Genomic DNA, 19,891 nt, shown 5'->3' with positions numbered 1-19,891 from the left:
ATTGTCCATGACTGGGCACCCAAGGGCATGCTACCCATTGGCAATACTATGGGCCTTATTTAAGAGGTTTTGCCATAGGACAGCACTGCAAGCCTCCCTTCTGTGATTCCCTATGGCAAAAAAGGGCAGGAATGCACAGTATCTATCAGACGCGGCACATTCCTGTCCTTTTTCCATGGTGCAAGGGTGCCTGCATTGAGGGGATGACCTTCCTGCACAAAAACATTCACAAGGAGCGTTTTCCTCTTTCTATGTGTGCTGCCGCATAAATATGTTTCTCCTCATTGTGCCTCCCTTACGCCTCCCCTGGACAGGCATAGGTTTTTTACGGTGCCTCAGATTTCCGACTTCTCGTAAATCTGGGGCAGCGTCAAAAAGCCATGGATGTTGCTGGGAACGCGCCCAGCAACACCCATTGCATGTCTCTTTAGCACAGAAAACTGTGTTAGAGGTAACAATATTTACAAGGCAGCATTATGCCGAAAATGTGGCTTAGTGCTGCCTCATAAATATGGAGCAGAGAAAAGTGACGTTCCTGCGACCCAAGGCCCTATGAATGGATGAATCTGTTGCTGTCATGTGATCTATCTGAGTAGTGTAAGATATTATGTATGAGGATCAGGGTTGTGTACTAGTTGTGCTTTGTCGTCGTGCATATGTATATATGTGTGTAGTTGAAGTGAAAAGGAGTGAGGGATAAGAGGTTTAAGCATTAGACACTTGTTATGGCTGGCCTAGAAAATGTGTGAGTGTATTATGGCTAGTGTTTCGTGTCCTCCATACATGATAGAGACTGATCTCTTAGACTCCTATCAACCTCGATGGGTTCTACTCATCATTTCAAGCATCTGATCACTTCTTGGGTTTGCTTGATTTTCTTTGGTCACATAATTTGGCTACTTGGTGGTAGACTTCACAGATCTATGCATGTATTGTGACTGATTGTTCCTTAGTGCTAATATCTCGATGGGCTGCACTATAACTCTTCTCGGGTGGACCCATTGACCCATGCGCATGCAGTATTCAATAGTACCATGACGTTTTACTCCACAAATCCTGCACTCAGTACTTTACAACATATTCCATACTCATTATATTAGGCCTACTCCTATTAGTTTGTCTATATAGCACCCCATTACCATGGCCCAACCTCTGCCGCACTTGGATGAGATATTAATATATTTTCTAAGAGTTGATGGAACTTACGAAGCTTCACTCCTTAGAGTTACATAAAAACTCATCGATATTCCTCCCAGTTCCACCAACAGGCAGAAATGTGCATGTTCGGCTGCTCATGCTGCAATTTTGCACCAGTAGCGAGATCAGTTAAAAAAAACAACACAAATGGCACCATGTGGTGCTCAACTGGAGAAGTGTGGCTCAATGATTAGAGTGGCAGACCCTGATGCAGAGGTCTGGCCCGGGACCAGGGTTCAATTCCCTGCCTTGGCAGGTCTTGGGCTCAAAAATTCCACGGACCTGATAATTCTCGCCTCGGTGCCTATTCTGATCATGGGTCCCACTCTGCAACTCTGGGCAATAGCTTGCTTAATCTCCACAACGGCCCCAACAACGCTAAGGATGACTGGCCTCCAACTTGGGGGTGCCCAGGAGTGGACGCCTCACAGGGAAAGCCAGGATGGGTTCCACAGCGGTATTCGTACAAGCGCCTTGAGACCCTTGCGGGTGAGTAGTGCGCTATACAAGTATCAATTTACTTTACATTACGTTTACATTTACAACTGCAAGCGTCCATTCGAGTTGATTTTGCTGCTGCTTGAGTAGTAAGTATACTTGAGAAGCAGCCCTTACTGCAACCACCTGCGACTGTCTGTGCTAGAAAATCGCATTGGGGTGCCAATTCTCCTCGTACTCACATTTTTGGAGCCTCTCGGGAAAACTTTGACATGTGGCTATTCATGAAATTTGGCCAGAATTTCGCATTACAAGAGTAATGCAGAGTCGGCAAAATTCTGCCAATTCCACCCACCCATAGCATTTTCTACACTAACTGTGAATTGTCTTTTACATTAGGTTGATCTCTGACACACTGGGTGATACCACCCACACTTATCACGAAATCTATCATTCTTCCTGCTGCTGGTAGTCAGTAGATTGCCCTTAGAGGAATCTGATCTGGTTATGCTGTCCAATTCTGCATCTGTAGCAGTCAGACAATAATCACTATTGGATTTTTTGGTGTATTAAATTAGCTCATAATACCATTATATTGGCTTGTGGTGTGAAGGAGAGTTTGCAGTACTGGACAATAGTGTTTTCAATGCAGCTCTATAATGGGCCCTAGAGAAACTGAAATTACACCGGCATATGTTGAATAATTCCAGGAATTTTACATTATAATTGTTACATGAAATTATGGAAATTACTCCATTATGCCACTCCGTGTATTATGCCTCTATTTGCTGTAGAATGATAGCCCTGGAACATGGGAGCAATGCAAATAAAGGGAACAGGAGCGGCTGCACGAAATATTAGCGACTGTTGTTTGCAATAGTACGTCTGTTACAGTGTTTTTTAGCCTAAAATGCATCCTCTCATCCACAAATGACACGAGGAGGCATTTAAGGCAAAAATATATCGCGAAATCTCATATTTAGATTTCGTGTAGTTATGTGCAATTTCATTGTGCATGGAAGACCGTCACGCCATAGATGTGGTCTACACTCTTACGTACAAGGGGCACACACTCTAAGGATTTGGCGACTAAACACCCTCTCATGCTCCCCAAACAAAGATATTTTGTGTAATTAACACAAAGGAAGCTCTCTTGGTAGATGTAATTCAGGCAACATCTCATGTTTGATTCTCTTCCAGGCATGTTCCCCCAACCAAAAATGAATTTGGGTATCATCTGTATTCGCTAAACGTTCTTTGGTATTGCTTTATGAGTGCAGTGAGTTGGCACATGTAAGTATTAAAAAGCAGGGTTGATAAGAAAGAATGTTCTGAGATACCAAGTATGGCATTTGAACTGGACAATCCATGAAACCAATCCTGATTGAATGGCTGCAAAAATCCCTGAAATCCTCTTCAGTTCTCACCCTCAACCTTTGTGTTATTATAACATGATATACTGTAAGACATTTTATGAAAAGTTTGATTAAAGTCAGGGATAGCTCATGGCCATCATTCCGAATGATGAGGTGGTTCATTTATATATTTGCTATTGCATTGTTTCATTAGCTATCACAAGGCTGAAACTCAGCTGGTAGTTGTGCAATAAGTTGTATTGTTTCACATAGTTCTAAAGTTGTAGTGTTATCTACATTTCTAGAATTTTGTTGGGGTAATGGAGGTTTGAAGTAGAACTGGTGTCAGTGTTGGGTTTCTTTAGGAGAGATACATATAGTGTGTGCTTCATAAGATGTTTGTCAATCCCTTTGAGTAAGGGTACATTCTAGTAAATATAGTGAAATAGTGGTATCTGCTGCAACTATTGGGAGAAGGGACTTGAGAAATAATGTGTGGCATGCATGTACATGTATCTATGTCTAAGATTTGAAAAGTTCCAGCAAAGTTATAAAATAATGAATCTCTGTCCAGTCACAGTGGAACAAAGCTGACATTATGGGCAGTGGGGAAAAAGGACCCATTGATAGTCATTAAAGGGGTGGCATATGGGATTTGGAGTAGGTTTATAGGATTATTCAAAGGTTATGTCAAGTGAGTTGAATTAGACATATGGGAGGGATCTGTGGTATAGAGGTTGCAGTAGTCATACCAAGGAAAAGCAGAGGGCCATGGTTAGATGAAGCCTTCCAAAGGCGTTGAGTTACCAGATAGGCTACATATTGATGAGCGATGGCTTTAAGATCAAGGTCTTTAGTAATTTTAGGAATAGATGTGAAGGTTCTTCTAAAATGTCCCCCAAAAACATAATATGTACCTTAAGGGCAAAGCAGTAGCAGTTCTGCAGTCTTTCAATCTCCTTTCTGCATCTTTGTGTGGTGATGATACTACTTCAAGTCTTGAATCATAAGTTGTGATGTTGGATGTTAGTCATGGTAGTGCATGCTCACTGGCTGAACTTTAGGAGATGCAGCACAGAGTGGGGGTTGTGTGCAAGCACATAGGAAGTAAGGGAAGTTCTCTGAGTGTAGGAGGTAGCCTGTCAAACTTCCCTAGAAATTCGATGAAGCTTGCTGGCACTTAATTAATCATGCCTGGAATGCCAGCCAACATCAATTTGAACTAGGGCTTTGGCTTGGATGGCCTTTCAGAAGCAACCGATTGATTGAAATAGATTGACGTTTCATGGACAATTGATGGCAGGCAAGCTTTTTCTTGTGTGTGATATGTCCCTGAAAGTTGATGTTGGTATTGATGTGACATCCCAGTGATTTGCCACTGTTGACGAACCATAATGAAAGTCTGTAGAGATTCATCTCATCAAGCCAATCTTAGACTGTTTTTCTCGTGTTAGGGAAGAGAACAAATTAATTCTTGATTGAGTTCAGCTTGCATTAGGTCTCAGACATAAAGGCTTCAGCTTAGTAATCTCACAGCTTGTCATAACTTTCTGGAAGAAGTGAATGAGAATTGGTCGATGCTGGGTATTCCATAAATAACTCAGTGCTACAGGAGAACACAAGCTAAAATATCACAAGAGCCATGATGTAACTTTTGGGTAATGCTACAGTTGACTGAAATAAGCTCAGGTCCAGATGAGTACACTGTCAAAGTCTACAGAAAGGCCGAGCAGAACAAGAAAGTAGAGATCATCAAATGACAGCAATCCCTGTTCAGTCACCTACACAGATACCCAACTCACATTTAGATTGAGGGGTTGCCCCTCAGATGCCCTCTCTCTTCAATGCTGTCTCTAAAAAGTAGGAACATGGACCCTGACGCACTGGGTCAAACTAAACAATAACAAAAAAGAGACTTAGGTAATGATGGAATACCAACCTCTGGCAACCATTGTCTGCCTTGGGTGTATGGACCGACAATAGTCAAATCCTATGATCACTCTCAAAAGCTTTAAAGTACAACGTACCAACTGGGGTTATCTGGTCGTGCTCTCCAATTATGAAAAATCGTTCATCCTGTACTGTCATGATTGAAATGGATTTGCACTAGGAGTGTTGGTACAAAGTCAAAGTAGATTTGCACTTGGGTTGTTGTGACAGAAAAAAGCCCATAGCCTATTACTTCTCAACTTTGGAGTCAGTAGCATCTGGACTCCTACCTTGTTTACAGTCTGTAGTGGCTACTGCAGATGTGAGTCCACTGCTCACTGTGCCAAAGGACTCAAGCTACATTTTACTGACAAGTCTCAAGTAGGGTGAAACCAGTCAGGCATTGCTTGTAGTCCCTTTGGATGGGGGTTCACTTGGCAGTTGGGTACAGACTGTTGCCTTGAGGAGCTGGGTTGGTACTGATCTGAATAAGGCAGGCCTTTGACTAGAATAGCATAGTGGGTGAAAAGCAATGGGCAGGAAAGCAGCTCAGAGCAATTGCACCTGGCTGAGATTAATTCAGTAATTCATCCATCACCTTGTTGCAGCAAATCTTTTTGAAACAGCTGACAATATTGCACTAATCTCTCCATTAAATGTTGCTGTGCCCCAATCCTGTGGTTGCACTCCTCCTCATTACAATAACTCAGTATTTCTCGACAGTTGATGTGATTTGAAATATTGTTAATCTCCTCCCTCATCTTATTTTGGTCCATTGTCCAACCTTGAATCACTGCTTACCACTGAAGATGGAGACCCATATGACTGTATTTTTGAACAACGACCAAGTTAACAAGCCACATATCACTTTGAGCGATGTGCCCATCAATGAATGTAAGGTGATTTATTTTGTGGATGGGTCCTGTTTCAGAAATGACGAAGGCATTCTAGTTGCTGGACACGCTATTTGGATTGTAGTGGTGGGGAATTGTAACTTTCCTACAGTGTAACCAGCCCACTTTGCTGAGCTTATCACTCTCACTGGGGCTTGCACTCTAAGCAAAGAAAAGACTGTTACTGTGTACCTCGATTCAGATTATGAGATATGAGTGACACACAACTTTGGCTCCCTGTTCAGATATTTTTCAATGCTCTGCAATTAGTATATGTCCTTCTGTTCCTCTAACACTAAAAGCTATTGCCCATCTTGTACCACATGACTGTCATTCTATGCTGGTAAAGGGGTTATGACCTCTCCAGCTGCACACTGATCCTTAGGATCCCTTTATTCACACTCAGTTTGACTTTATCCAACTACCTAATGTGCAAATTATTCCGATGTCCTCAGAGCCTGTTTTTTTTTAGAATGGATGAAAGAAAACCCCTAATATCTGTGCAGATGCCATTACTGTAGTGAAGCGGTTGCTCAGAGACTTTGGGGCATATTACCAAGCAATAGCGATAATTATCACTATTGCTTGGTTAGAGACAAAAATGTATCGCCGACCTGCGGCGATTTTTATCGCAGATAAACCTTGGTATTACCAAGGTTTATCGCAAATGCAATAAAAATCGGCCGCAATGCATGAATATCGCTGAAAAGTCTGCGATATTCAGGCATTACCGAGCTAATGCTCTTAGCCATGTTATCCACCTACCATTGGATAACATGGCTAAGAACTGCTCAGGGGCAGGTGTTAGCTTTTGGAGATATTCGTGCTTAGCGCGAATATCTCCAAAAGGTGGTAATAGGAGATAGCGATGTTAGCGACTGTTTCCAGTCGCTAACATCTTGGCACGCCCACTTTGCATGTCATTAGTGATAAATATCACTGACATGCAAAGCGGGACCCGAGATGGTCGCTATCTCCTACTAGCTGTCGCTAACTGGTGTTAGCGACAGCTAGGTAATAGGGAGATAATTTTATCTTCGCTTTCTTGGCTTTTAAAGCCAAAAAAGTGTAGATAAACCCCCTTGATAATATGCCCCTGTATCCCTAGCTTCGGAGTACCTATCTGAATCAGCAGTGATTGAGGAACACACTTTATTTCTATGATTGTACAGGAAGTCCGTAAGGCTCTATGAATAGATTAGCATTGCCTTGTGCCTATCACCCAGAGTCAGCGGGTAAGGTAGAACAGTATAAGGGGACCCTAAAGAATAAGCTAGCCAATATATGGTCAGAGACAGTTAAAATTGACTAATGCTTTACCAGTAGCCTTGTGGTCCTTGAGAAAGATCCCTTCCCAAATGACCATACTAAGCCCGCATTAGATAGTCATGGGCTGAGCATTATGTTGCACTCAAATGCCCCTATCTCCCCTGCTGAACCGGATATGCATTTAAATGGTGATACTGTTTTATAATATTTCAGAAAGCAAATGCAATGTTTCTGCAGTTACTGTTCTCAGGTGTGACACCCCTTACCTGAGCATCCAACTGAGGTCTGCCATTAACTGCAGCCTGGAAACTGGTATCTCTCCACATACGAGAGGAAGACTGCTCTATAGACTCACTGGTGTGGACCCTATCAGATCCTGTTTATCACAAACACAGCGGTTAAATGCAGAAACCTGGTCACTTAGAACCACTCTTCTCATTGCACATGAGTAGGTGCTCCTAGAAAAACAGGGCTCTTCCTGTTGCATCAAGGCCTGGGACTGTCCCAGATGTATCTGCTGAAACTGTTTCTGCTGCGGCATTGTCACATGTCGGTGGGTCCGAGTCTCATATCCCAGGTTCTTTGCCTACTCCGTAGCCACATAATGGCACCCTGACAGCCTCTGATCATTACTTCCATAGTTGGCTGTAAGCAGCCTCCTCCTTCTGGATATCAGATTCGACCTATGGGTCTGGCCAGCTCTCTTCTTTGTTGCCTTCAGCATCCGGCTAATGGTGGGGTATTTTTTGACTGCAGACTGGGCAATTACCCCAAGACTGAGCTGTGCATAACCTTCTCTTGTATGAACCAGTGCTAAGTGTAGTGTTGAAGTACAGTAGCTGAGATGTACTTTAGGTAGATTTATTAAGTTCAGTTAAAGGTAGTTGAGTTGAAGGGATGCAGCCCCACCAGGAGCAGTCTGCCTGCTGATCATCCCATACTCGAGTTGTCATACTCAAGCATCCAGGCTGGTTGGGGTGCCTGGATGCTTGGGTGTGACAGCTGGAGTATGGACTGAGCAGCAGGCAGACAGCTCCTGGTTGGGCTGCATCCCTACAACTCAACTACCTGTAGCTGAACTTAATAAATCTACCTAAAGTACATCTTGGCTACTGGACTTCATCAGTACATATTTTTGGCGACGAGGATGGGATAAAGTAACCAGTGAGATATAATACAAGTTACAACATTAAGCTGTCATGGGGGACTCCTACGTGGTGGTGTTGGAAACATACAGACAGACCATTTTCTCTTCCTCCTACTGGATTTGCATGCACATGCATGTGAAGTAGGGGATAGCATTCCTTTGATTGGAGTGGCCATCATTTTTAATGACATTTACCTTCAGCTTTTATGTCTCAGACAGAGACTGCCTGAGTGTTCTGGCATCTGGCATCTCATGTTTTTTCCCCTCACCTTGAAATTTTCATTAATATTTTTAACCTCAGCTTGTCAGATGTGACTCACCTCAAAATGACTGAACAAGGATTTATTTCTGTGCACTAAGGCTGAAACATCTCAAGTATCTTTGTTGGACACAGTAAATGTGACTTAAGAGTTTCCTCCCTTTGAGTTCTACCTTTCCCATGGATTGTTGCGTCTCAAGTGTCACTCCCAGGGAGATCATGCATATTTTACTTGTGGATCACAAGCCTACCCTTCATGGCTGCTAAATTGGACTGGGACGTGTTTTCCAAATTATCTTTTTCCAGCTATAAGAAACTTAATTATCATACCTTAGAATTAAAGAAGGATAGGTGGGCTGTTTCAACTATCTCCAGGGTTTTCTCTAACCTGATTCCCATGTACAGAATGATTGTCACTTTAAATGAACTAAGAAGGAGATTTGTGAAGAAATAGCTAACTCTACTGCAATAGCTTTGGGATTAGTAACAAACAGCTTGATGCCCACACCAAGATGCTCATTTAGAATAGAGTAGCTTTAGATTACCTTTGGCGGCTAAAGAGGGGGACTGTGCCATTGAACAGAATTTTTCCCTCTTCCCAACATTTTCCTTAGCAGACACTTGCAGATAGATAGCATTAAGTTGAGTGTAAAGAAATTACACAAGGTACAGAGCGGCTCTAACCTGAGTCTCAGTAGAATTTGGTAGTGGGTAGGTGAAATTGTAGGCCTTCAGACTAAAAAGATAGTCGAATCCATTATTGGTATGGTCCTGATTGTGGATTTATCTATATTGCTATTAGACTGATCGTGTGCATCATCCAGCGCACTTGCAAATATAATGGCATTGCCAATACTTGCCTCTTCTCAGGATGGTGAGCGACATGATTACAATTAGATTAATTGAGAAATGGCATGAATTCATTCTAATGAACTATTGTAAAGAAAGGTTTTCCTTTTGCAGAAAAGGGGGGGGGGTTGAAAAAAACATGTAGAGAAATTGCTGGGCAGAAGTAAGTCAATCAATCAATCAATCAAGCATTTGTATAGCGCACTAATCACCCGGACGGTCTCAAGGCGCTTGGGGAGGGGGGTCCGCTACTGCTCGAACAGCCAGGTCTTGAGCTGCTTCCTGAAGGCGAGATGGTCTTGGGTCAGGCGAAGGTGGGTCGGGAGGGAGTTCCAGGTCTTGGCGGCCAGGTAGGAGAAGGACCTTCCTCCTGTGGTGGCTCTTCGGATGCGGGGGACGGCGGCGAGGGCGTGGTTGGTCGATCGAAGCTGGCGTGTGGGAGTGTAGAAGTTGAAGCGGCTGTTGAGGTATCTTGGGCCTTGGTTATGTAGGGCTTTGTGTGCGTGGGTGAGGAGACGGAAGGTGATTCTTTTGTTGACCGGGAGCCAGTGCAGGTCTCTCAGGTGTCTGGAGATGTGGCTGTGTCGGGGGATGTTGAGGATGAGTCTTGCTGAGGCGTTCTGGATCCGCTGGAGTCTCCTTTGGAGTTTGGCGGTGGTTCCGGCGTAGAGGGAGTTGCCGTAGTCCAGTCGTCTGGTGACGAGGGCCTGGGTGACCGTCTTCCTGGTCTCGGTGGGGATCCACCAGAAGATCTTACGTAGCATGCGCAGGATGTTGAAGCATGACGAGGAGACGGCGTTGACTTGTCTGGTCATGGAGAGGGAGGAGTCCAGGATGAAGCCCAGGTTGCGTGCGTGGACTGTGGGTTTGGGTGCGCTGCCCAGGGCGGTGGGCCACCAGGAGTCGTCCCAGGCAGAGGGTGAAGAGCCCAGGATGAGGACTTCCGTCTTGTCTGAGTTCAGTTTCAGGCGGCTGTTCATCATCCACTCGGCTACGCCTGTCATCCCTTCGTGTAGGTTGGCTCTGGCGGTGGTGGGTTCGTTGGTGAGGGAGAGGATCAGCTTGGTGTCGTCAGCGTAAGAGATGATGTTGAGGTTGTGTTGGCGTGCGATGGCCGCGAGGGGGCTCATGTAGACGTTGAAGAGGGTGGGGCTGAGCGAGGAGCCTTGAGGAACGCCGCAGATGACTTCGGTGGCTTCTGATCTGAACGGGGGGAGGCGGACTCTCTGTGTCCTTCCAGCGAGGAAGGAGGTGATCCATTCTAGTGCCTTTTCTTGGATTCCGACGTTGCTGAGGCGCTGCACTAGGGTGCAGTGGCAGACAGTGTCGAAAGCCGCGGAGAGGTCCAGGAGGATGAGGGCCGCAGTTTCCCCGTTGTCGAGCAGGGCTCGGATGTCATCGGTGGCTGCGATAAGGGCGGTCTCGGTGCTGTGGTTGGCCCGGAAGCCGGACTGCGAGAGGTCGAGGGATCCGTTTGTCTCGGGGAAGGCGGCAAGCTGCTTGTTGACGGTCTTCTCGATGACTTTGGCCGGAAACGGGAGGAGCGAGATGGGGCGGTAGTTTTTGAGTTCGGTGGGGTTCGCTGATGGTTTCTTCAGTAGAGCGATGAGTTCGGTGTGCTTCCAGCTCTCTGGGAAGGTAGCGGTGTCGAAGGAGGTGTTGATGATGTCCCGCAGGTGGGGTGCGATGACAGGGTCGGCCTTGTTAAAGACGTGGTGATGGCAGGGGTCGGTTGGGGATCCGGAATGGATGGAGTTCATCGTGCGGATGGTGTCTTCGGTGGTGGTCGGGGTCCAGGCGCGGAGGGTGGTGGTGGAGGTCGTTGGTGCGGTCATAGGGTGCGTCGGTTGTGTGCTGAAGCTGTTGTGTATGTCTGCGATCTTGTTGTGGAAGTAGGAGGCGAGGGAGTTTCAGAGGTCTTGTGATGTGGTGATGTTGTTGTTTCCGGCGTTGGGACTGGAGAGCTCTTTGACGATGTTGAAGAGTTCCTTGCTGTTGTGTGCGTTGTTGTCCAGTCGTTCCTTGAATGCGGTTTTCTTGGTGGTTATGGATCAGTTGGTGGTGTTTTCGAGTTGCGAGCTTGAGGGTGGTCATGTTGTCTGGAGTAGGGTCTCTGCACCAGGCTCGCTTCTGGGCACGGCAGTTTTTCTTGGAGCTCTTGAGTTCGTCCGTGAACCAAGGTGCTTTCTTACTGCCGGGTCTGCTGGGCGGGGTCCTCAGTGGGGCGAGGTTGTCTGCGCGGTTGCTGATCCACTTCGTGAGGTTGTTGGCGGCCTGGCTGGGGTTCGCAGAGCTGGTAGGGAGGTCTTGGCTCAGGGCTGCGGTGAGCTAGTTGGCTGTGATCTTGTTCCAGTTTTGGCGTGCGATCTGCTGCTGGTGGTGGTGGATCGTGTTCTTTTTGAAGCTGAAGTGGACGCAGCTGTGGTCCGTCCAGTGGAGTCCGGTGGCGTGGCTGAAGGCGATGTGTTTGCTGGATGAGAAGATGGGGTCGAGTGTGTGTCCGGCGTAGTGGGTGGCGGAGGTAACCAGCTGCTTGAGACCGAGGTTGTCGAGGTTGTCCAGCAGGGTGGTGGTGTTGCGGTCGTTGTTGTTCTCCAGGTGAAAGTTGAGGTCCCCGAGGAGGATGTAGTCAGTGGTTGCTGCTGGTGCTCGGTTTGGCGGGTGCTGGTGCAGTGCAGGTCCTGATGCAGGTGAACTTGCAGGAGTGGCAGCTGAAGGGTCCGTGAGTGCGTCTTGGGGTGGCTCTGTAGCATCCGGGGATCCGGCCGGTGTTGAGTGCGTTGAGGTCGGATGCGTCGTACGTCCGGCGGGTGGGGTGGCCTTTGCGGGGGCCAGGGGGTCTGGCGCTGGACGTGGTCCAGGCGCGGACGGGCACAGACGGGCTTACCTTTGGCGCACCTTTGGCGCTCAATCGGTGCTCCCGCAGCGCGTGTCTGCTGCGCGGTCGCTCCGGTGCGTCATTAGTGAGGAGCCGGAAGGGCGGGTCAGCTGGGTGGCGGGAGCGGGGCGGCCAATGGGCAGGAGGGGGGCGGAGTCGCGGAGGTCTGTGGCGGGAAGGAGGTCCGAGGGCGGCTCAGTGGCGGCTGGGTCGTCGGACTGAAGAAGGACCAACACACAGGTAGGGGGAGGGCAGCAGCTGGGGGGAAGGAAGAACACAGCAGGCAAAACGAGGCAGCAGATGGGGGGAGAAAGGAGCAAAACGAGGCAGCAGATGGGGGAGAAAGGAGAAAACGAGGCAGCAGATGGGGGGAGAAAGGAGAAAAACGAGGCAGCAGATGGGGGAGAAAGGAGAACACAGAAGGCAAAATCGAGGTCAGCAGAGCAGAGTCCAGGCAGTCAGCGGGCAGGAGCAGCGGTGTGTGGGGGCGACCTCGCCTGGAGCAGGCTCAGCGGTCGCTGAGCCTGCTCCAAGTGGGCGATAAAGATGAATTGGAGTATCTACCAAACTGGGGGAAACAATTGCATGCTCATTTATATTTAACAAATGACACTACCGAGGGCCCAAAGCTACTAGAATTATTATTGTACTAAATACATAAGTTGTGCAGTTGTTTTAATGTGTCAAAATAGAATACATATATTGGAAGAAGGGCTACTACACAACAAAGGAGATTAACTGCGAGCTGGAAACCAATAATGAGACCTCATACACTAGAATCTGTAACATACCTAGGGGACTATCAACAAGCTGCATTTTTTGTAGTTTTGAGGAAATGGGGTGTATTGTGTGGTTGTGTGACCTCACCGTAGTACACTCGCCAACCCCTTTAGGACTAGTAGACTTTATTTGTTAAACCTTCTTTCTCAACACTGGGTAGCTGTGGCTCTGAGTACCAAGGCTTACACACAGGAACAAGTGCTAAGCATTTAAACAGCACCAAACCAATTGAAGAACAAACATAAGAGACACTCAAGAAATCCGACACCAATTTATAAAAGTACTGTACTTTTATGTATTTGTAGACCCCATAACTAAACCGATCCACAGAAGGTTCCGGAGATATAGAATTTACAAGGTATAGTAAATCAGAACATTTCACTCAACCACTAACAAGCAGTGGCAAATTAGACGAATTTGGCACCTGGAAACTTTTTGAGCAAAATATTCGGCTACTTGTATCGCTCTCTGTGAGAGTTACTTAGTGCAACCAATTCTGACAGGGAGCCAGTCAGGGGTACCAGCTGAATCCTCAGTAACAGTTACCTTAACAGGTGATGCAGTCTTTAGTCAGTTCCAGGCACTTTTATCCTTTGTTGTTATTCCCTATAGAAGTGGTCCTGATGCAAGGATTACAGGATGCTGAAGATGCTCAAGGATGCTGTGGAAGCAATGCAGTTGAAGGGTTTCTTCCAGTTGCTACTCCTCAGCCCATGAAGGGGGTGAGAGGTCCTGGTCACAGAGTCGACGGCCCTTGAAGTCCTGTCAGTCCTGGTTGGAGTCCAGTCACCAATAGGGGATCAGTCGCCCTGGTATCGTGTCACAGCCAGCTCCTTCCTTGAGTGATAACTCATTTTCTGGGTGACCAAGCTGCATTCCGACGCCCACTCCCCGGCTCAGCAAACTCAAGTGCAACTTTGAGTATTGGTCTGGTGCTGATGAAGGTGATGTGAATACTTTGGGCTACCAACTTTCCCCAGCAGACTTATTCAGCTGTTGTGGGTCTAAGCAGCAAACGGAGGTCAGCCAACTGACCTCGTAGTCTCTTGCCTCAGCTGGACTCTGGAGATAACACCTCTATGAGTAGGACACAGCAGGGACAGTTCCTTCGTTGGAAGCCACCAGGTTCAGCAGGTGCATCCATTCTGGTGTAGTCTCTGTCTGTCGGTTCCATGGTGCAGCAGGCTAATCCTTCCAGTCCTCATAGTCTCTTACTTCAGCTGGACTCTGCAGATAACATCTCTATGAGTAGGACACAGCAGGTACAGTTCCTTCTTTGGAAGCCACCAGGCTCAGCAGGTGCTTCCATGCTGGTGTAGTCTCAGTTTGTCGATTCCATGGTGCAGCAGGCCAGTCCTTCCAGACCAGTTAAGATCTGAGTTTTTGGTGCCAAGGGTGGCATTTATATGATCAGAAAATGCCCTCAGGGTGTGATGGGGTTGATGGAAAATAGGCTACCAGGTGTGCTCCCTCCTGAACACTTCTTGTAAAGTGTAGCACCTGGCTACCCCAGGATGCACCATTCTGCCAACTTACAACATGGAAGAACTCCTCACTCAGTGTCCAGCACTCCCTAGCACAACCCAGAGGTGTGGTTCCCAAGGGGGCTACACATCCCTGAAAAAAACTGTTTGGCAACTGCTTTCCCCTTCCTTGTCCCTAGTGCTAACCTGTCTACCTAGCCAATCAAGCAGCTCTTCTCTCAAGTGTTACCCATTTGCTCTTCACAGGCGTCCTGTCCTTTGAAGCTCTCCTTTTGGGCCAACACCCATGTGGCTTCCTGCAGGTGGGCAGTAACATTTTTCTCCACTGCAAGCTCACATTGTCTCCATTCCTGGAAGTCATTAACACGTCTCACCAGGAGGGCAGAAAGCTGTTTCAGGGACAGACTGTGAGTACAACTGTAGACAGGCACTGGAAACCTTGGGCAACTGAAGTAGCAACTTCTTAGGTTGTACTTTTCCCACCAGTGGCATTGACATCTATTTAACCATACATTGGGCTTAATGCACTGATTCTTTTGATAACGTACAGTACCAACTTTAGTAGTCCCATTCACAAGTTAGCTGTGTTGAGACATCAGCATGTAACTCTGCAGTTGCCAATTGGGCTACTAGCCTCTCCACAGTAAAAATGACAATTTAAGGTTTTTACTGCTGGAACATGTAAAAGTACATGTTCCAGTTTTTAACATACAGCACCCTGCCTTATGGCTCATTAAGCCTACCGTAGGGATGACTTACATATATTGAAAAGCGAGGTTCGGGCTTTGCTATTACTTTAAATGACAAAGTCGAGTCAGCAGTTTTAAACCGTCCTTTCAGTCTGCAGTGGCAGACTAGGAGTCATGCTTTACCTTGTCGTACTTGTGGTGGCACACTAGAGATGCAGTCCATGAGAGACACCTCATCTTACAGGCCTTAAGTAGCCCTGGCACTATATACATGGGGGCAGATTTAAAAGCCCCTTGCGACACTTTTACGCCGCCGTTGCATCACTTTTGTGACGGAGCAGCGGCGTAAACAATGCACCACGTTGCAACTTATTTACAACGTGACGCATCTAGGCAGATACGGCACGTTGTAAAGCCCTGTGCCCCATGAAACCTGCGACAGGTTTCATGTGGGTGTTCTGTCACAGGGTGGGCATTCCCTCGCAGGAAAGCCCTGTAAAACTGATGCAGTGAAATCTACAAGATTTCTCTGAGTCAGTTTTACGACGCTGCTGCGTCAAATCCTTACGCCTGCCTAAAGCAGGCGTGAGGAGTGACGCACCACTTTGAGTATGGGTGGCCCTGTGCATTGCAGGAGTTGCGTCGTGCTTGTGACGTGACTCCTGCAATGCGCCGCCCATACGCCACAAGATGCGTCACGTATCTTCCCTTCCTTGCACCATGGTGCGCCACATTGTAAATGCGGCGCATCTGTGATGGAGGAAGGAGAGGATTGCATGGCGCATCTGTTCTGGCGCATCCCTGCTGATTTGCAGAGATGCGTCAGAACATGTAAATATGCCCCTAGGGACTTACAAGTAAGCTGGGCTATGCCAATTGGGGACAAGCCAAACAAACATACACTGTTTCAAGGTTCAAAGCACATTCACTGAGTGCTGTTTTTTCAGTGCTTAGGGAATTTCAGAGTAATTATACCCGTACCTAGCAGTCAAATGGGGCAAAAAGTGAAAGTGAACCTGCAAAAAGCCAGTTTCCTTATAAATAGTATGTTTAGCCGTACTACAGTAGAACTACTAACATACTAAAAAATGCAAGTCAACAAACATACATGCGAAGGTTCTGCCTCTCCTATCATCTCCTGTGCGGAGATCTCTGCCGCGACTGTGGAGCCTCCACATATATAAAAGAGAGGAGTAGTTGGAAAATGGGAAATACTTACTACAAAATGGGAGGGATTAAGGGAGGAGGAAAGAGGGGATTAGGAAGGGATTTGTACCTACCCACAAAAAAGTAAGCCTATTCTTATTCGTAAGCTGAACCTTTAAAGTTACTACAGCCAATAAGCACTAAGCACTCAAAACTATTTAAATGTCATAATGGTGGCAAGTCCAATACTACACATGGCCAACCACTGATACAAAGGGGATACCCAAAACACCTCATTAGGACAGCCTACAAAAGAGCACAGTATTACAACCGCGATGCACTTTTAGCAGGGAACACATGTCTTAAAAATGATAATTTGGTTTGTGTCATTAATCATTCGCCTATGAACTATAAAATCAAAAAGATGCAAGATAGACACTGGCATATCCTCAACATGAATGCTGATCAGGACCTCATATAGAAACCTATAGTAGCATACCGTAGGAATAAAAATCTAAAGGACAACTTGGTTCATACAAGGGAAAAAATGATCCCACAGGACAAACAAACCACTATCACAGGCCCCTGCATCTTAGGCAACCATAGATGCGTAGTGTGTGACACTGCGATAGTTACCCAATTTTGGGAATATCAAGGAAAGAAGGGTAAACTTAAAGACTTTACAAACTGCAGAAGCCAAAATGTAGTTTACCTCATCCTATGCTCATGCGACAAAGATTATGTGGGAGAGACGGGTTGTGAGTTCAGGACCAGATATAGTGAACATAGATCAGCAATCAAACCTCGCAAAACCCTGTGCCCAATGGTCCAACATTGCATTGAATACAAGCACAATGAAAAGAAGTTGCATTGGCTAATTCTTGAAAAGATTAAAGGAATACCAGGCAAAAATATTAATGTAGTAAGAAAGTATCGAGAAACGTACTGGATTTACACTCTGAACTCAGTCAATAAAGGTCTGAATGAAGAGATAAATTGGCAGGTAATGTGAAACACCTACACCGATTTGTATCTCACCTTTTAGGGCAAGAGCAGACAAGGATTGTGGATGAGACAACCCAAACAACCATACCACCAATTGGGTGTCTTTTTCACTAATACTGAAATTACTCTGTAAGTAATATAGATCACCCAGGAGTAGGCAGTCTGCAGGCATATGCACTAGAACTATGTCTCATGAATCCATATTGTTACATAGCAAAAAAAAAGGAATCATAAGACGTTTTTTCTCTTCCCTTTCTGCTGGGTGTTAGGGATAAATATATTTAATTTTTGGTTTTGCAAGGTTATTGACACTAAGCAACATAAATGTTGGACGCGTCTGACGGACGGGCTTCAGATTATGAGAAACTTAAGATCATAACCATTTGTATCCATTGGATGACTCAACTAAAATAATGCGCATACACCTGCTTAAAATGGCACCTTATTTTCTATAACTCAGTATGACCCTCTTCACTTTCATTTTGACCTGCATGTCACGTGCAGAACAGCAGCCCGTTGTGACCGAGCTTAGCGTAAGGACGCAGCGTAGGGTTTAAAACGAACGTAAAAGGAGTACAGACTGTTCTCAAAACGGATGGCGAAATGAAACGTGATGCGAACATGGACTTTATGAGAGGTAAGACAATCGGGATAGACAGCCGGACTCCCAGTACTGTTAGATCCTACCTTGTTTAAAGATTACCACTCTGGAGGCAGCATATGGAGAGGCCCTGCGCCAAAAAAAAGGGATACGCAGTTCGCGCAATGACCACTCCACGCTGTAGTTTAGCGTAAAAGGCCATTTATTAGGAAAGGGTTGACAACCAATTCAGCACAGTAAAGATATTTCCCCTCTGTCTCTCTTTGTTATGTCAAAGAGTTATGTCGGCCCATGTAATTCCGCCCACAGTATGACCAGGGATGTAAAACCAACATTACGCTAATGCTCTTTTAGTCTGGGAGATTAGTGTTTGAAAATTACTTCCTATCTTTACCCTCAACAGACTATATGGACTGACAATGTACTAGCGCTTATAACAAAAAAGAAGGTGAAAGTGCAAGCACAGAGGATTACCTTTTTTACTTCGATAGTAAAGATAGACACCACAACCTATAACCAGGTATGTAAAGTGTGTGAGACTAGTTATAAATAACTTTTCCTTCCCCCTTTAAATTATTTTAATTTTGGAGTACTGTAAGCAAGTCGAGTGTTTAGGTCTGGTAGAGTGTTAGATCTGATAGTCTGTTTTGTTGTGTCTTCTTGTAGGCTGGCAAGAGAGGATCCCTTAAGCCACATGCCGATAGGTCTCGCTATATTGCATCAATATTAGAGAAAGCAAAGGGCAGCTACCCTTACAAAACCAACCACTGTGATAATACAAGGTAAGTAACTAACAGGGTGAAATGTGTACCTACCATAAATAAGGATTGTATGATATCAGTAGCTAGTTACTAATTACAGTATTATTATAAACTTTTCTAATTACCCTTTACCAGGCATCAAAAATAAGGCTTCGCTTTTAGTAGGATATGGTGTGGGTCTGAGCAGACCTCAATGCTAGCAGAACATATTAGCATACTTCCAGAGCACGCCAAAGATATCATATATAGGTAATTAAAATCGGAATCATCCACTCCAGCCGTGTATCTCTGACCCTTAGGCAATGACTGTAATTCATTGACCTATAGTCATGTTATATGACTTACATGCTCTATATAAACTTAGTAGAGGTTTTGAAATATATGTATCTCTATGAGTTTAGATGATATCATCCAATATACTCTGATAATAGAAACTTTCCTGTTTTATGAATTTCACTCCTCTTTCTTTTTATGAATTGATTGATTCCACCGCTCTCTTTCTTTACATTTATTTGTTAAGTCATGTATTTGATCCTAGAAAATTGTTTTGCAAGGGCATATTTGCTATGTATGTAGTATATTATGGAGAAATGTAAAATATCTCCTAGGGTGTCCAAGTAAATTAGAGAACATTGATTTCCTATTTCTCTTTCAGATCATACTTCCCCTCCTTCCACCCATTTTAAAGCAATTACAAAATACAGGTCCTGAATAAGATGGATGGCCAAGAGATAGAGTGTGACACCCCAGCGTTCAGCACAGCTACTCAGGGTTGATTGTATCACCCGTTTTCTATCTGTGCATGTAAATTGATACTTGTATAGCGCACTACTCACCCGCAAGGGTCTCAAGGCGCTTGTACGAATACCGCTGTGGAACTCATCCTGGCTTTCCCTGTGAGGCTTCCACTCCTGGGCACCCCCAAGGTGGAGGCTAGGCATCCTTAGCGTTGTGGGGGCCGTTGTGGAGATTAAGCAAGCTATTGCCCAGAGTTGCAGAGTGGGACTCCATGATTGGAATAGGCACCGAGGCGAGAATGATCAGGTCCGTGGAATTTTTGAGCCCAAGACCCGCTGAGGCGGGGAATTGAACCCTGGTCCCGGGCTAGACCTCTGCATCAGGGTCTGCCGCTCTAACCATTGAGCCACACTTCTCCACAGTGTAGTGTTGTTATGGTGGTGTAGAGTATGAATGTAGTGAGTGCAAGAGAT

General features: G+C 45.8%; 1 protein-coding gene across 1 annotated transcript in view; it reads left to right on the top strand.

Annotated features, from left to right (window-relative positions):
• LOC147684827 (uncharacterized) overlaps nt 1–18,828 on the top strand; it is a 96,023-nt gene extending 77,195 nt beyond the window's left edge. Inside the window, exons 3-6 of the mRNA XM_086939733.1 lie at nt 14,725–14,885; nt 18,323–18,439; nt 18,586–18,701; nt 18,816–18,828. Coding sequence (XP_086795859.1) covers nt 14,725–14,885; nt 18,323–18,439; nt 18,586–18,701; nt 18,816–18,828 — 407 coding nt within the window. The remainder of the gene's footprint in view (nt 1–14,724; nt 14,886–18,322; nt 18,440–18,585; nt 18,702–18,815) is intronic.
• The last annotated feature ends 1,063 nt before the right edge of the window (nt 18,829–19,891 follow it).

Source organism: Lissotriton vulgaris, chromosome 10 (genome assembly GCF_964263255.1).
Source record: "Lissotriton vulgaris chromosome 10, aLisVul1.2, whole genome shotgun sequence".
Lineage (NCBI taxonomy): Eukaryota > Metazoa > Chordata > Amphibia > Caudata > Salamandridae > Lissotriton > Lissotriton vulgaris.
This window is presented reverse-complemented; position numbering and strand designations above follow the sequence as displayed.